Source organism: Ursus arctos, unplaced genomic scaffold (assembly GCF_023065955.2).
Source record: "Ursus arctos isolate Adak ecotype North America unplaced genomic scaffold, UrsArc2.0 scaffold_8, whole genome shotgun sequence".
NCBI lineage: Eukaryota > Metazoa > Chordata > Mammalia > Carnivora > Ursidae > Ursus > Ursus arctos.
This window is the reverse complement of record NW_026623100.1, coordinates 1,817,018-1,836,159: the sequence shown is the minus strand read 5'-3', so window position 1 is coordinate 1,836,159 and position 19,142 is coordinate 1,817,018. Positions and strand designations below refer to the sequence as shown.

Below are 19,142 nucleotides of genomic sequence, written 5' to 3'. Positions count from 1 at the left end.
GATTGCTTTGGGTAGAATAGACATTTTAACAATATTTGTTCTTCCAATCCATGAGTGTGGAATGTTTTTCCATTTCTTTGTGTTGTCTTCAATTTCTTTCACCAGCGTTCTGTAGTTTTCAGAGTATAGATCTTTTATCTCTTTGGTTAGATTTATTCCTGGTATCTTATTGTTTAGGTGCAATTGTAAATGGGATCTATTCCTTCATTACTCTTCCTGACCTTAGGGGAAAAGCTCTGTTTTTCCCTATTGAGATGATATTTGCTGTGGGTCTTTTGTATATGGCCTTTATGATGTTGAAGTATATTCCTCCTATCCCTGCTTTCTTGAGGGTTTTTATCAAGGCAGGATGCTGTATTTTGTCAAATGCTTTTTCTGCATCTATTGAGAGGATCATATGGTTCTTATTTCTTTTATTAATGTGATACATCATGTTGATTGTTTTGCAGATATTGAATCACCCCTGCAGCCCAGAAATAAATCCCACTCAATTGTGGTGAATAATCCTTTTAATGTACTGTTGGATTCAATTAGCTAGTGAACCTATCTGTTTTTAATTTTGGTTAATGTATTTTTAGTTCTAAAATTTCTGTTTGGTTCTTTATATTTTCTTTGGTAAGACTTTCTATTTCTTTGATGAAATTTTCTATTTTACATTTTTAAAAAATGCATAATTAAATGTTATCATGGCTGCTTTAAAATGTCAGATAATTCTAACATCTTTGTGCCATTGGTGTTGGCAATTATTAATTTTCATTCAGTTTGAGATCTTCCAGGTTCTTTGTGTGATTAGTGATTTTTTTTATTGAAAACTGAACATTTTGATATTATAAGGCTCTGGGTCTCTGTTTTATCTGACTATCTTTTGATACTGCACTTGCAGAGGAAGTACAGGATGGCTTCTCTTTATTGCCCTAATTAAGTAGATGTCCAGGTTCCCCGCCAGACTTCTATTGATATCTGGGGTGGGGAGGGGAGTTCTGGTTCTCCACTAGGCCTCCACTGGTACCTCCCTAACTGGGAGGGATGGGAGTGCCTCATAACTACCACTCACATTGCCTTCATGGACACCTTGTTACTGCCTGGTTGAGGGTAGAATGTAGGCTGTCCTTGGAATTTTGCTCATTTAGGTGGATGTTGGACCACAGATCTTTCTATGGTATTTGGTTGGATTGTGGTTTTGTCTAAAAGTTTTTTGTCTGGGGCACCTCAGTGGCTCAGTTAAGTATCTGACTCTTGATTTCGGCCCAGGTGATGATCTCATCGTTGTGAGATCAAGCCCCACATCAGGCTCTGTGCTTGGCATGAAGCCTGCTTAAGATTCTCTTCTCCCTCTGCCCCTCCCCCCTAAAAATAAAATTAAAAAATAAAAGTTTTTTTGTCTTGCAACGTTGCTCTTTTCCTAGGCCTTTTGGCTAGAGAGAGCAGACTTATGCTGGAGCTTTTTTCCAGGTTGCCAGCCTTTTCAGCTCCAAGTCTGAGAAAAATGAGGCATCAAGAAACCTCTAGAATTTCTAATATTTTCTCCAATTTTTATACCAAGGTTTTAAAACACATATATATTATCTTTTCCTAATGATATTAAAAACTTAATTTTTTTTTTTCATTTGAGTGTAGTTGACACACAGTGTTACATTAATTTCGAGTATACAACATACTGATTCAACTTTTCTGTACTTATGTTTTGCTCATCACAAGTGTAGGTACCAAATGTCACCATATAGCACTATTATAATATCATTGACTATATTCCCCGTGCTGTGCCTTTATTCCTGTGACTTATTCCTTCCATGACTAGAAGCTTGTATCTCCCTCTCCCCTTCACCCACCTTGCCCTTCTTCTCACCCCCCTTCCCTCTGGCAACCATCAGTTTGTTCTCTGTATTTAAAGGTTGATTCTGCTTTTTGTTTATTCATTTGTTTTAGATTCCATATATGAATGAAATCATATGGTATTTGCCTTTCTCAGTCTGACTTATTTCACTTAGCATAATACCCTCTAGATTCATCCCTGTTATCACAAATGGCAAAATCTCATCTTTTTTTTTGGCTGGATAATATTCCACTGTATGTATGTATGTATGTATGTGTGTATATATATATATATATATATATACACATACATACATACCATGCCTTATCCAGTCACCTGTTGATAGACATTTAGGTTGCTTCTATATCTTGGCTATGGTAAATAATGCTGCAATAAACATAGGAATGAATATATCTTTTCAAATTAATGTTTTTGTTTCTTTGAGTAGATAACTAATAGTGGAATTACTGGATCGTATAGTATTTCTTTTTTAATTTTTGAGAAACCTCTATACTGTTTTCCACAATGGCTATACCAATTTATATTCCTGCCAATCTTGTATGAGTCTTCCTTTTTTGGATGTAAGGTTTATTGACCAAATATTTAAATTAGATTGCATTTGTTAAGCCACTCACCACCCAATCATTGTGCCTTTTGATACCCATTAAATCTCAATATATCTAATTTTATTTTAGTTTTTTAATTATTATTGTTTTTGAGAAGAGTGGGGGGGCAGAGGGTGAGAGAAAATTTCAAGCAGGCTCTTTTAAAAAAATATTTTATTTATTTGAGAGAGAGTGCACACAAGCAGGGAGAAGGGCAGAGGGAGAAGGAGAAGCAGACTCCCCACTGAGCTGGGAGCCCAATATGGGGTTCGATCCCAGGACCGCAGAATCATGACCTGAGCAGAAGGCAGATGCTTAACCAACTGAGCCACCCAGCCGCCCCAGAATTATCCATGATTCTAACCCGGTGTTTTGTTGTTCTACTATTGTTAAAAGTTACTAAAATCACTGTGTTGGTTATGATCATAGTAAGCTGTAAAGCAGTGAGGCCCTAGATGATCACTTTACAAGCTGACATTGTAAGATATAACCAACAGACCATTTGTCAGTAATGGTGGAGGAGTGAAGAACCTATAGTGTCGGCTTTCCTGTTCCTTTGATTTCTCTGTGCCAGAAGCATATCATGATCTTATATTCTTAAACATTTTCAAATTGAATCTTGTCTCACTTCTCCTTATTTTTTCTTAGAAAATTACATTTCCAATTTCTTAATTCTTGTTGACTGCTCATTTCTTTTAGAAAAAGTCAAATAATTTTAAAAAGTTGATTATAAAATTACTTCCTTTTAATCTTGCATAGTTCCAACCCATTTTTTAATTAGAAAAAAATTGACTTATTTTTAGCTTCTGTATTTGATTGTAGTAATTGAAATATATCATGGACATAAATATATATACTAAGATGGTACATATTTTTAACAGCATTCAGCCATGACATCAACATTGAGGAGATTGGGTGAAGACATATTCAAAGGAGTAGTAACTAAGGGAATTCAAGATAATTCTTTAGAATATTCAGTGGAGAATAAACCAAAGACAGCTGCTTTCTTTAAGAGCTCCAATTTACCATTGAGATTTTTATCAACTTTAATTGTTCTCAAAACAGTCACTCAAGGTAAGCTTTCACTTGTGCTTATGGCATAATTTTTCATAAACAAGAGAATAATATATAATGAAGTAATTCTTGCATAGTCAAATGTTTTCCATTTTTAGAATGAGATTTTTATAATGGTGGCACATTACAATAAACTACTTTTATTTGATGAATTTGAGAAAGTGGAGTAGTCAGTTGGATTGTTGTCTTCTCCTGGAAGACTATATTGATTCTCTTGATCATGTTCCAACAATAACCTATGCTTCCCACAATCATTGCATTTACTGTATAGTATTGAAATTCCTAATTCATTAATTTTTACTGGAGCAGGTGTTGGCAACCCATATGTAGTCCATTGACCAGATCTGGCCCACCACCTATTTTGTAAATAAAGTTTTATTTAATAAACATGTAAGCTCATTTTTTACTCATTGTCTAATAAACTGTTTTTGTCTTACGACAGAGCTGAGTAGTTGGCAACAGAGACTATATGCCCCCCTCGAAGCCTATATTATTATGTGGCCCTTTACAGAAAAATTTTGTCAGTCCCTACACTAGTTTGTAAGTTGACTGAAGAAAAATATTGCCTTGTTTACTATTATCTCCCTGCAACTAGCATAGTGCTTAATGTATAATAGTGAATAAAGAAATGAATGAATTAAAAATAATGTTTCAATCAGAGTTGACCATTTTTAATACAGTTTTGCTATACAGCTCTAAGGAGTTATGTTTTTGGATTACTGAATAAGATTTTTGTTAAAGTATATACCAATATAGTGAAACATTAAATATGCCATCTTTTATCATTCCTGTTTGTTAAATTATATAACTCAGTCTGGTTGAATTTTTTTTAGTGGAAAATGGCAATAATTTAATTTTACTACTTTCTCTGAAGTGTGTACTATTTAGTTACACCTGATTATGGAATTTTACAATAACAATAACAAAAAACGAAACTATAACTTGTCTCCTTAGTTTTTTCCTTATGTTTATGGTCCTCATAGTTAAACAGTTTGAGTGGTAACTGTTTGAAACATCATTTATGAGAAGGGTCTATTAGTCCAAAATAAAGTTCACCACATACCAACATGCATTATAACATCATTTGGTAAAATATAATATGCATTACTGATAAAACTAATGCCATAGAGAAATAAAACAAGAGAGGGAATTAGGTGCTCTCTGTCACCACTTCTGTGCAGTACAGTATTGGACATACTGACCATCTTCAATGAGCCATTAAAAAAAAAGAAAGATGAATATCAGAAAGGAATACAGAAAACTGCTCATTTGTGGATACTCTGTATAAATCAAGGACATTCAATGAAACTAGCTAAGAAATTTAGTGAATATAATGTGCTGTGTTCTGAATATTTGTGACCCCACAAGATTCATATGGTGAAATGCTAACCCCCAGAGATGATGGTACTAGTAGTTGCGGCCTTTAAGAGGTCCTTAGATCGTGAGGGTGGAGCCCTTATGAATGGGATTAGTGCCCTTATAAAAGAATCTCCACTGAGATCTCTAGCCATTACACCTTGTGAGGACACAGTGAGAAAGAGGTTTCAGGCTGTGAACCAGGAAGTGGGTCTTGACCGTACTGGCGACTATACTGGCAACTTTGTCTTGGATTTCTCCACCTCCAGAACTGTGAGCAGTAAAATTCCTGTTGTGTATAAGCTACACAGTCTCTGGTATTTTTACAGCAGTCTGATGGAATTTGTGTTTCAGAAAGTGAGCTTCAAACAAAATTCATAAAATCTATTGACTTTCAATACTACCATTACCATCTATGACTGTCTATGGCTGTATAGTATGACCACTATGAATATCACTAACAAACAGCAATAACATGTAAAAGGAGAAATCTTGTTAATATAAAAAAAAAGTATAAAATTAGGATATAAATCTTATTTGGCGTCTGTAAACTTCATCCTTTGTGAGATATAATAGGGTATAAATAAAGATGTGGGTGTGACACTGTGTGGCTCAGTCAGTTGAGCATCTGACTCTTGGTTTTGGTTCAGGTCACGATTCCAGGGTTGTGGGATTGAGCCCTAAATAGGGCTCCACTCCCCGCAGGGAGTCTGCTTGAGATTCTCCTTCTCCCTCTGCCCCTCCCCCACTTGCATTCCCGCACACACTCTCTCTTTCTCTCTCTAAAAATAAATAAATCTTTTTTAAAATTATAATAATATTTTTTATTATGTTAGTCACCATATAGTACATCCCTGGTTTTTGATGTATAGATAAATCTTTAAAAAAAGATACAGGTAAATAATAGATGAGTGGACAGGGTAATAAACACTATTGCTGGGTGCCTGGGTGGCTCAGTTGGTTAAGTGTCTGCCTTCAGCTCAGGTCACGATCCCAGGGTCCTGGGATCAAGCCCTGCATTGGGCTCCCTGCTCAGTGGGGAGCCTGCTTCTCCCTCTGCCCCTCCCCCTGCCCCTGTTCATGTTCTCTTTCTCTCGATCTTTCCCTCTCAAATGAATAAAAAAATAATCTTAAAAAAATAATAAAGATTATTGCCGACGTTAAATGGCAGAAATAAAGGATTTTTTCTTTTAGGGTGGGGTAGGGGCAGAGGGAGAGAGAGACTCTCAAGCAGGCTCCACGCCTAGCACAGAGCCTGATGCAAGGCTTGATCTCACAACCCTGAGATCATGACCTGAGCTGAAATCAAGAGTCAGGTGCTTAACCACCAGAGCTACCCAGGCACCCCAGAAATAAAGGACTTTTATTCTTCCTAACATATATATTAAAAATTATAAGATACTCCAAGTGACTTAGTGTAACAATACCAATGAAAATTCAAGTATAGTGTGTGTAAGTTGAGAAAGTGGTCGGAAAGTTTGAAATAATACTTGCAATGAATGTAATAATTTAAAACAAGTAAAATAGGGGCGCCTGGGTAGCGCAGTCGTTAAAGTGTCTGCCTTCGGCTCAGGGCGTGATCCCGGCGTACCGGGATCGAGTCCCACATCGGGATCCTCTGCTAGGAGCCTGCTTCTTCCTCTCCCACTCCCCCTGCTGTGTTCCCTCTCTCGCTGGCTGTCTCTCTGTCACATAAATAAATAAATAAAATCTTTAAAAAAATAAATAAATAAAAAATAAAACAAGTAAAATAGCAACATGGGTAGTGGCTTACCTTAGCAGATTTTAAAGCAACTCTGATAGAGTCAAAGAAGAAGGCAGATTAGAAAGATCCCGACCTCACTTCCTCCCATGGATACAGCAAATCTATGGAACTACATATAGAGCAGCTCTTTCTGCAGATGACCTGAAGGCTAGGAGAACAGCTATTCTACAGCTAAAGATAAAAGGAAAAAGCCACATCATGAAGGGTAGGAGGGGAAGAGACATGGTCTGGTTACGAACCTAACACGTGGTGTGGTAATCGAGAATCAGGAAGGACATCACAGGTGCAGAGACCTGCCTGAGGGGTTCAGACCCTACATTGTGAACCCTCACTCCACAGATCTGCACTGGGAAGACAAGCCCACATAATGTCTGGCTTTGAAGAATAGCAGGCCATAACTCTGGGAGGACTAGAGGAAAATGGGAGACTCTGCTCTAAAGGGTTCATACACAGTCTCACTCAGACAGCACAGGGCAGCGGTTTGAAAAGCACCTGAGCCATAAGTGAAGGAGATTTATTGACTAATTTTAGGGCATGTGCTGGAGGGGTAGCGATCTGTAGGAACTTTCTCTAGGAGCAGAGTGCTGACAGGTGTAATTTTTCTTGCCCTCCACAGCCTAGCTGGCACGATGCTGCCATGCCAGTTGACGCTCTCCATCTACCTTGATGACACTGCTTGCCCTATACTAGCATTCCCCTGTGGACATACCTTCCCCAAGGCACTTGCCCTGGCAGGCACATTTTTAAAGCACCTCCCACTGTCCAGCATGCCTGTAACAGTCAAAGATAGGCATCAACAGCCTTCACACTGGTGATTGACCCCCACCAACCAGCACAGCTGCAGCAGTTGTAGCTGGGCCTCTCGTTCAGCTGTGCCAGGGCCAGACTCTCCCACCAGTGCACCCATAGTAGTCGTGGCTGGGCATTGGAGGCAGCTGGTCCAGCAGTCACCTCAGCCCACCAGTTGGCACAGCAGTTGCAGCCCAGTCACAATAGGAATGTGTATGTAGCCCACAAGGGAACACCCCTTGAGGGTTGGGTTCTGTTGACCAGGGCGCATTGTGATTCTGGACCCCACAGGATGTTTTCTACATAAGGCCACTACTGACCAGGAGATGTACTGACTTACCTAATACATAGAAACACAGAAGGTCAGACAAAATGAGGAGACAGAGGAGTATGTTCCAAATGAAAGAACAAGACAAAAACCTCAGAAAAAGATCTAAACAAAACAGAGATAGACAGCCTACCTGATAACAATTCAAAGTAATGATCATAAAGATGATTCCTTAACTTAGGAGGAGAAACACTAGAGGAGTCAACCACAGATCAGAGGATGCGGAACAGCTCAGCAGTCAGGAAGACAGGGTAGTGGAAATCATCCAAGCTGAACGGCAAAAAGAGAAAAAGATTATAAAAAAGTGATATAAGGGGCCTCTAGGACAACATTAAGCATACTAATAATTGCATTATAGGTGTTCAGGAGGAGAAGAGAGAGGCAGCAAAAGCAAAAATGAACAATTGAGACTACACCAAACTAAAAAGCCTTTGCGCAATGAAGGAAAACATCCATAGAATAAAAAGAAAACGTACTGAATTAGAGAAGATATTTGCAAGTGATATATCTGATAAGGGATTAATTTCTAAAATATATACAGGACTTAATACAGCTCAACACTGAAAAGAAAATCTGATTAGAAAGTGGGCCGGGAACGTGAACAGACATTTCTCCAAAGAAGACATAGAAGTGGTCAGCATCACTAATCATCAGGGAAATGCAAATCAAAACCATAATGAGATAACACCTCACACCAGTCAAAATGTCTGTTACCAAAAAAACAAGAAATAGTAAGTTTGGCAAGGATGTGGAGAAAAGGCAAGCCTGGTATGCTATTGGTATAATGTAAATTGCTGTAGCCACTGTGGGAAACAGTATGGAGGTTCCTCAAAAAATTAAAAATAGAATTACTATATGATCCAGTAATTCCACTACTAGGTATTTACCTGAAAAAACAAAAACAGTAGTTTGAAAATATATACGCACCCCTTTTGTTTACTCACTGCAGCATTATTTACAGTAACCAAGATAAGGAATTAAGTGTCCATTGTTACATGAATGGATAAAGAAGAAGATGTGGTGCATACACACACACACACACACACACATACACACACAAAGGAGTGTCACTCAGCCATAAAAAAACAAATCTAGGGCACCTGAGTCACTCAGTCGGTTAAGTAACTGACTCTTGATCTTAGGTCAGGTCTTGATCTCAGGGTCATGAGTCAAGTCACACACACGCTAGGCCTGAGTGTGGAGCCTACTTTGAATGAATGAATGAATGAAGTCAGATGTAAAGTACAGCATAGGGAATATAGTCCGTAATATTGTAATAACCTTGTATGATGACAGATGGTATCTAGATGTATTGTCTTGAGCATTTTGTAGTATATTTAAATGTCAAATAACTGTTTTGTACTCCTGAAACTATTGTAACATTATAGTCAACTGTATTTTAGTTTAAAAAATAAAAGAAATACAATTTTAAAGTTAAAATAGAACAATCATGATATATAATAATGAGTAATTTTAAAACATCAAAATAGGGCAATAGGAATAGTAAGTCCAGAAATGACACAATTTGCATTTCATATATACATATTGAATTAGTGAATTTGGTTGCTTCCTGTGCAAGTCACTTTTTTAAGAAAGTAGAAAGAATTATAAGACAGTACCTGCTTTCAGGGGCGCCTGGGTGGCGCAGTCGTTAAGCATCTGCCTTTGGCTCAGGGTGTGATCCCAGCGTTCTGGGATCGAGCACCACATCAGGCTCCTCTGCTAGGAGCCTGCTTCTTCCTCTCCCACTCCCCCTGCTTGTGTTCCCTCTCTTGCCGGCTGTCTCTCTGTGTTAAATAAGTAAAATCTTAAAAAAAAAAAAAAAAAAAAAAAGACAGTACCTGCTTTCAAAGTCCTTAGAGTCTGGTGGGTAAGTAGATTGTAAATATTTCTTTTTGTTCATCTTACAATTATCCACACAGAAGTTTAAATAATGTGCTTCTGGTTAAAGAGAGATGATAAATTAGTTCTGGTGGTATGATTTAGGGGATCAGGAGAGGATTTAGTATAAAGGAGTTAGCATTTGAGCTGTACTGTCAGGAGTGTGTAGGATTTCATAGGCGGAAAATAAAGAAGGCTATTCCTGAAGGAAAAGTATGAGCCAAAGTTTAGAATTGTGGAAGAGCATGGCATCCAAGAAGACCAGTGAGTTATTCAACAGGAAAACATGTGGTGGGCTCACAGCTGCTCCTCAAGTGGTGTTATATCAACCTCTAAAAGCACAACATTACTTTTGATTTATCTTCTTTTAAAAACGTATGAATCATACGTAAGATTTTTTTTATAAAGATTTATTTATTTTATTTTAGAGACAGAGAGCGCAAGCGGGGGGAGGGGTACACAGGGAGAGGAAGAATCTCAAGCAGACTCCCTGCTGACCTCAGAGCCTGACACAGGGCTCCATCTCACCACCCTGAGATCATGACCTGAGCCGAAATCAAGAGTCAGATGCTTGATGACTGAGCCACTCAGGTGCCCTTATCATACCATGTTTTTCTGTAACTTAACTGTTTTCAGTTAATAGTATGTTTGCAATTCATTCTGTACTGACAATATGTAGTAAATTTTTAAGCTCTCTGTGATAATTGGTAATAAACACAATTTCTAACCAGAATTCACATTATGATACCTCTTGCCCATCCTAGTCACTTCATAGCTGTCTTGTTTGTTTTTGTTATGAATTTTGCCCAATTTCTAAGCAAATAACTTCTGAAGTAAATAACTTCTGAAAAGTGTGTATATTCTTAAGTATAGTCATAATTTTAGTATATAAAATGGAAGTTGAAAAATTAGACTAAATTTCCAATTTATTTTAAGAAACTCTAAGAAACCTGTAAGTTTATTATCCTTCGTCTAAATACGTGAATACACAATTGATGCTCTTCCTGTAATTTGAAAAATTATTTGTTTAGGTGTTTTTTTCTGATTGTGAAATGGTTTTAAAAGTTTTTAAAAGAAATAACTGAGAAACCACTCAGAATTCATTTAGAAATATATCTTACAACTATTTTTTAAAAAACCCTATAGGAGATTCCAGAGGTACTTGTGTATAAATTGGTGGTTGAAAATAATCTCTTAGGTCTAGGGGCACCTGGGTGGCTCAGTCGGTTGAGTGTCCGACTCTTGGTTTCATCTCAGGTCATGATATCAGGGTCATGAGATAGAGCCCTGCATTGGGCTCCGTGCTCAGCGGGGAGTCTGAGATTTTCCCTCTCTCTCTGCCCCTCGCCCTGCTTTCTCACTCTCTCTCTAAAAATATATAAATAAATCTTTTAAAAAAGAAAATAATCTGTTAGGTCTAATTTGACCACAGACAAACTTTGAGAGGTGGAATCAAAATTTAAAAATTAGTTAAATCATTACCAAACAGGTAGAATGAGTATGATTAACTGAAATAAGTCAGGTATGTTATTAAAGATCTAAGCAATAGATTTTTAAAATACTAAAATGCGTTTAAAATAAGCTACATATTGCCTTACGGTGTATAAAAATTACCACCCATGATCCTCTCCTAATTTTGGTTAACAAAGCACATAAAGCAAAAATATGGTTCTCTAAAGTTGTAAAACCATCCCTAGTTTGCCATTTAATTGACAAACACATCTGTGATTAGTTTTCATTCAATTCACTGTTGTGGTCTTTAGTTTAAAATGTTTGAGAAATTTGAAAGTAAGTAAAGTTTAATAACGCCAGTACTTTAATTTCATTACTAGTGGACTTTATGAATCTATAAAACTAGAATACACCATATGCAACATTTCCCAAACTTACTTAACTTCCAAATCCTTTTCAGAAGAGTGATATATAGCACTAGTTTTCTGAGGAGAACAATTTGGGAAATGCTATCTTACAGTTTATGAAGCGCCATTGAAATACCTTATGAAGGTTCGTATTACCCTGAGGAAAACTTTGAGGGAGAGAAAATTAATGTTAAAAAAGGTGAGTGGTTAAACAGTGAAATTCATATTGGTATCAAATTCTAGAGCTGATGAACTGATTCCTTCCTGACCTTGTGTTTTCTGCCTTCATTGTCGGGTGCTATAGACGATCAGTAAGCTGAGGGATGAAAGGCAGCTGGTGGATCTCAGTTTATATAATCTTGGGGTAGAGCAAAGTAAGCCAAGTAAAAGAACCAGAAAAGGAAAAAGATATGTACTAAATATAGTTAGGAAAAATGGTGATAAATATAGAGAAAAATAGAAGATACACTTTATTTTTTTTTTTAATTTTTTATTATGTTAGTCACCATACAGCACATCATTAGTTTTTGATATACTCTTCCATGATTCATTGTTTGTGTATAACACCCAGTGCTCCACGCAATACATGCCCTCCTTAATATCCATCACCGGCCTATCCCATTCCCCCACCCCCTTCACCTCTGAAGCTCTCAGTTTGTTTCTCAGAGTCCATAGTCTCACATGGTTCATTCCCCCTTCTGTTTACCCCCCCCTTCTTCTTCCCTTTCTTCTCCTACCGATCTTCCTACTTCTTATGTTCCATAAATGAGTGAAACCATATGATAATTGTCTTTCTCTGCTTGACTTATTTCACTTAGCATTATCTCCTCCAGTGCCCTCCATGTGCTGGAAATGTTGGGTAATCGTTCTTTCTGACAGCTGAGTAATATTCCATTCCTTCTTCATGCATTCATCTGTTGAAGGGCATCTCGGCTCCTTCCACGATTTAGCTATTGTGGACAATGCTGCTGTAAACATTGGGGTGCATATGGCCCTTCTCTTACTACATCTGTATCGTTGGGGTAAATACCCAGTAGTGCAATTGCTGGGTCATAGGGCAGCTCTATTTTTAACTTTTTGAGGGACCTCCACACTGTTTTCCAGAGTGGTTGTAGAAACTTGCATTCCCACCAACAGTGTAAGAGAGATCCATCCTTTCTCCACATCCTCTCCAACATTTGTTGTTTCTTGCCTTGTCCATTTTTGCCATTCTAACTGGCGTAAGGTGGTATCTCAGTGTGGTTTTGATTTGAATTTCCCTGATGGCTAATGATTTTGAACATTTTTTCATGTGTCTGTTAGCCATTTGTATGTCTTCACTGGAAAAGTATCTGTTCATATCTTCTGCCCATTTTTTGATTTGATTATTTCTTTCTCGCGTATTGAATTTGAGAAGTTCTTTGTAGATCTTGGATACTAGCCTTTTATCTGTAGTTTCATTTGCAAATATCTTCTCCCATTCTGTGGGTTGCCTCTTTGTTTTGATAACTGTTTCCTTTGCTGTGCAGAAACTTTTTATCTTGATGAAGTCCCACAAGTTCATTTTTTCTTTTGTTTCCCTTGCCTTTAGAGACGTGTCATAAAAAAAAGTTGCTGTGGCCGATGTCGAAGATGTTACAGCCTATGTTCTCCTCTAGGATTTTGATAGATTCCTGTCTCACATCGAGGTCTTGGATCCATTTAGAGTTTATCTTTGTGTATGGTGTGAGAGAGTGGTCAAGTTTCATTCTTTTGCATGTAGCTGTCCAGTTTTCCCAGCACCATTTATTGAAGAGACTCTTTTTTTCCACTGGATGTTTTTTCCTGCTTTATCAAAGATTAGTTGACCATAGAGCCGAGGATCCATTTCTGGGTTCTCTATTCTGTTCCAATGGTCTATGTGTCTGGTTTTTGCCAGTATCATGCTATCTTGGTGATCACATCTCTGTAATGTAGCTTGAAAGCAGGCAATGTGATGCCCCCGGGGGGCTTTGTTTTTGTTTTCTAACATTTCCTTGGCGATTCGGGGTCTTTCCTGGTTCCACACAAAACCTAGGATTCTTTGTTCCAGGACTTTGAAAATTGTCATTGGTATTTTGATCGGGATGGCGTTGAAAGTGTAGATTGCTCTGGGTAGCATAGACATTTTAAATATGTTAATTCTTCTGATCCATGAGCGTGGAATGTTTTTCCATCTTTTGGTGTCTTCTTCAATTTCTTTCATCAGTGTTCTGTAGTTTCTAGAATATAGATCCTTTACCTCACTGGTTCAGTTTATTCCAAGATATCTTATGGTTCTTGGTGCTTTTGTAAATGGAATCGATTCCCTGGTTTCTCTTTCTTCCGTCTCATTGTTAGTGTACAGAAATGCAACTGATTTCTGTGCATTGACTTTGTATCCTGCCACATTAGTGAATTGTATGAGTTCTAGTAATTTTGTTGTGGAGTCTTTTGGGTTTTCCATATCAAGTGTCATGTCATCTGCAAAGAGAGAGAGTTTGAATTTGAATACCTTTTATTCTTTTTTGTTGTCTGATTGCTATTGCAAGGACTACTAGTACTATGTTGAATAATAATGGTGAGAGTGGCCATCTTTGTCCTGTTCCTCATCTTAAGGGAAAGGCTCTCAGCTTTTCCCTATTAAGAATGATATTCACTGTGGGCTTTTCGTAGATGGTTTTTATGAAATTGAGGAATGTACCCTCTATCCCTACACTCTGAGAGGTTTTAATCAGGAAAGAATGCTGTATTTTGTCAAATGGTTTTTCTGCATCAGTTGAGAGGATCATATGGTTCTTTTCTCTTATTAATGTGATCTATCACACTGATCGATTTGCGAATGTTGAACTACGCTTGCAGCCCAGGGATGAATCCCACTTGGTTGTGATGGATAATCCTTTTCATGTACTGTTGTATCCTATTAGATAGGATCTTGTTGACAATTTTGGCATCCGTATTCATCAGGGATAACGGTCTGTAATTCTCCTTTTTGGTGGGGTCTTTGCCTGGTTTGGGGATCAAGGTAATACTGGCCTCATAGAATGAGTTTGGTTGTTTTCCTTCTGTTTCTATTTTTTGAAACAGCTTCAGGAAAATAGGTATTATTTCTTCTTTGAATGTTTGGTAGAATTCCCCGGGGAATCCGTCAGGCGCTGGACTCTTGTTTTGGGGAGATCTTTGATCACTGCTTCAATCTCTTCATAATTAATCGATCTGTTTAAACAATCAGTTTCTTCCTGTTTCAGTCTTGGTAGTTTATAGGTTTCCAGGAGGGCATCCATTACTTCCAGGTTGTTTAATTTATTGGCATATCGTTGTTGATAATAGTTTCTAATGATTGTTTCTGTTTCCTTGGTGTTAGTCGTGATCTCTCCCCTTTCATTCATAATTTTATTAATTTGGGTCCTTTCTCTATTCTTTTGAATAAGTGTGACCAGTGGCTTATGGATCTTATTAAATCTTTCAAAGAACCAACTTCTAGTTTTGTTGATCTGCTCTACTGTGCTCCTGGTTTCTAATTCATTGATCTCTGCTCTAATCTTGATCACCTGCCTTCTCATTTGTGGGTTAGGCCTGTTCTTCTCTTCCAGCTCCAGCTTCCTAAGGTGAGATTATAAAAACTGCATTTTAGATTTTTCTATTCTCTTGAGTGAGGCTTGGCTGGCTATGTAGTTTCCCAATAGGACCGCCTTTGCAGTGTCCCATAGGTTTGGACTGATGTGTTTTCATTCTCATTGGTTTCCGTAAATTGCTTAAGTTCTTCTTTAATTCCCTGGTTTACCCAATCATTCTTAAGCAGGATGGTTCTTGGGTTCCAAGTGTTTGAGTTTCTTCCAAATTTTTCCTTGTTTCAAAGCATTGTGGTCTGAGAAAATGCAGGGAATAATCTCAGACTTTTGGTATCAGTTGAGACCTATTTTGTGACCCAGTGTATGCTCTATTCTGGAGGAAGTTCCATGTGCATTCGAAAAGAATGAGTATTCTGTTGTTCTGGGTTGTAGTGTTCTGTATATATCTATGAGGTCCATCTGGTCCAGTATGTCATTCAAAGTTCTTGTTTCTTTGTTGACTTTCTGCTTAGATGATCTATAGCTGAGAGCGGAGCGTTGCGGTCCCCTACTATTAACGTATTATTATCTATATGTTTCTTGATTCTGGTTAAGAGTTGGCTTGTGTGTCTAGCTGCTCCCCTGTTGGGGGCATAGATATTTATTATTGTTATATCCACTTGTTGGATATATCCTTTAAGAATAATATAATGTCCTTTTGTATCTCTAACTGCAGTCTTTCGTTTAAAATCTAATCTGTCTGATATGAGAATTGCTACCCCAGCTTTCTTCTGAGGTCCACTGGCATGAAAAATGGTTTTCCATCCCTTCACTTTCAGTCTGGATATATCCTTAGGTTCAAAATGAGTCTCTTGTAGACAACAAATGGATGGGTCATGTCTTTTTATCCAATGTGCAACCCTGTGGCATTTTATGGTAGCATTTAGGCCCTTCACATTGAGAGTGATTATTGAGAGATATGATTTTAATGATATCATGCTGCCTGTGAAGTCTTTGTTTCTATAGACTGTAAATTTCTGTTCTGGATCACTCTTGGCGTCTTTTTACTTTCATACAACCCCCCCTTTAATATTTCTTGTAGGGCTGGATTAGTGGTCACATATTCTTTCAGTTTCTGCGCCTCTTGGAAGGTCCTTGTCTCTCCAGCCATTCTGAATGACAGCCTTGCTGGATGAAGAATCCTTGGCTGCATGTTCTTCTCACTTAGTGCTCTGAATATGTCTTGCCAGCTTTTTCTGGTTTGTCAGGTCTCTGTAGACAGGTCTGACATTATTCTGATATTCCTTCCTCTGTAGATGAGGATTCTTTTCCCCTTGCCGCTTTCAAGATTTTATCCTTGGATCTAATATTAGCAAATTGTACTATTATGTGACATGGTGTTCGTCTGTTCTTAGTGATCTTGGGGAGGGGTCTCTGCCTCTTGACCATGAATGCACGTTTCCTTCGCCAGATTAGGGATGTTCTCAGCTACAATTTGTTCAAATATCTCTTCTAGACCTCTCTCTTTCAAAACCCTGTTGGGGATCCCAGTGTTCTGACTTTGGAATGTTTCATTGAGTCAGTAATCTCCCATGATCTACATTCTTGAGATTGGATTTTTTTAAGCCAAGTTTCCATTTTTTTCTTCTTTTCTATCATCCCGAGTCTTCCAACTCACTAATTCGTTCTTCTGCCTCATTTTTCCTGGCCCTCAGAGCATTCAGTTTTGACTGCATTTGATTCATAGCATTTTTAATTTCTGCCAGATTTGCTCTCATTTCCGCCCTTAGAGATTCTATATTCTCGTTAATATTTTCATTAATATTTTTTCAAGCCTACACATCATCTTGACCATTGTTACCCTGAACTCCATTTCTGACAGTTTGGTTATATCCATATCCATTAGTTCTGTGGCAAAGGGCACAGTCTCTGTTTCTTTCCTTTTTTGGGGATTCCTTCTCCTTCTCATTCTGATGAGGAGTGGTTAGGGGGATGTGCAGAGCCCAAATTATTGACCAGGACCCAAGCAAGGTGCACTTGTTTTATAGGGAACTTAGGGATGTGGGCTTCCTGTTTTTTCAGCCTGCCTTCTGGGGAAGGCCTGCCGCGCTGATACTCAGGCAACCCTGTTTGGGTAGAGTTGCCCCGTCCCCTGTGAGAGGGGGTGGGGATGGGCACAATGCGAACCAGTATTTCCGGGCTTTTGTTCTCTGGCGTCTTTCCCTGGCGGTTTTCTGTGACTCTTAGAGTTAGAGCACAGTGGCCGTATCCAAGCCTCTGTCTCAGAACAGAGAGATCGCAGTCTGCTCCTCACTGAGATTTCCTGGCCACTTAACTCTGTTTCTGCCGGTGCTGCTAAAAACCCTGCAGCATCCCGTGTTGCGTGCCCCACAGCCGATCTCCCAGTCCTCACTCCCAGGGCCGGCACGTCTCTGTCCTTTGTGCTTCTAATACCGCCAGCTGCCCCAGTTCCCGTGTGCGCTCCCGAGCTCCCTGTTTCAGGGTGGTTCGAGTGAGCGCTCTGGAGCTCTGGTTTTCAGTCTGGTCGCGTGTGCACTCCTGAGCTCCTGGTTTCAGTCTAGTTCGGTTGCCCACTCCAGAGCTCCGGCTTTCAGTCTGGTTGCACGCACTCCCGAGCTCCTGTGAGCTCCCGGTTTCAGTCTGGTTTCTCGGCGGCTACCGGTCCTCGAGTCTGGCCCGCTCCCCAGTGCAAATGGCTACTACTTCCCAGCGCCCAAGCACGTCGGCTCCCTCCCCATTCCATTTATTTTCCAATATCTGTGTGCAGATTAACAGCTCCCCACTTCGTACCTCAGTACTCAGCGCCGGAGATGTTCATTTGTAGAGATCCAGATGTATCTTCCTACGTCTCAGGCTGATTTCGTGGGTGTTCGGGATGATCTGGGAGATATCCAGCTCAGTTCAGGGACCAGCTGAAAAAAGACCCCCTACTCCTCCACCATCTTTTTTTCTCTCCCCAAAGACACACTGTCTTATGTGCTGCGGCAAATTTAGGAGAACTAAAAAATTTACACATAAGAAAAAGTTTTAAATCAGAATAAGAGACTTGTTTTAAGTTTGGTAAGATATTTCCTATTATAAAAGAAAGTTATCCATTATAAGATTGATAAATTTAGTATAAAAAGTAAATAGAAGTTAGATTAATGTATTAGGTAATATACATAATATTAAATATTTAATAACCCAAATATATATAATATTTGGTTTCCATTGAGGATAGTGCAAATAGGTTGTTCAAAAAGATAATAATACTTGGTGTGATTTTGACAGTGTAATGCTAAGTCCTTTATTGGTTTTCTCTGAATATTATTATTCCCATATTAGTGTTATTAGTTTATAGAGGTTAGATAGTTATGTCAAGCCAGTATTTGAGAGAGTCTGGTTCAGCTCATCTCTAGAGCCCACCCTCCTGACCTTATTTTGTGACTTCCTAAGAGCATGTACTCCTGAGATAATGAAAGAAATAATAATAAATACTTACATAGCACTTCCTGTGTTATGGGCTAAGCTCTTTACATGTACTAACTCATTGAATCCTTACAACAAGGTTATGAGATGTCAGTATTATCAACATCTCAATTTTGTAAATGAGGAAATAGAGGCATGGAGAGGTTAAGTCTGCACTCTTAGTGACTGTGCTACACTGATTCCCTGAAATAAAATTTAACTGTAAGATATAACCTTGTATCCATTATACTCACAAAATAAAATGATTGACTGTAATGCCAACCAAAAGTCTTTATTGATAAAATGTGTGTAATTTCAAATTACAATATTTCAATATGCAGTATTTCAAATTATAAAACAGTTCACTTATAAGATTAATATTTACCAAAACTGTCTTGAGAAATGTGCGGTTTTTTTAAAGCTTTAATTTAAATTCCATTAGTTAACATACAGTGTTATATTACTTTCAGATATACAATAGAGTGATTCAGCACTTCCATACATCACCCAGTGCTCATCTTGACAAGTGCACTCCTTAATCCCCATCACCTGTTTCACTCTGTCCCCACCCACCTCCCCTCTGGTAACCGTCTCTTTGTTCTCTATAGTTAAGAATCAAAACAGGTACAATTTTGATTGTAGCTTACCATTTTTGAAGTGCATTCTGCTTACAGGAG

The 19,142-nt window shown here is 38.3% G+C and overlaps 1 protein-coding gene across 19 annotated transcripts in view; it reads left to right on the top strand.

The window, feature by feature from the left end:
- Positions 1 to 19,142, top strand: part of CCDC138 (coiled-coil domain containing 138) — a 188,544-nt gene that overhangs the window by 112,339 nt on the left and 57,063 nt on the right. For all 19 annotated transcript variants that reach the window (XM_057309185.1, XM_026516035.4, XM_026516026.4 and 16 more), the window contains one exon: positions 3,300 to 3,492. In XM_057309185.1, coding sequence (XP_057165168.1) covers positions 3,300 to 3,492 — 193 coding nt within the window. The remainder of the gene's footprint in view (positions 1 to 3,299; positions 3,493 to 19,142) is intronic.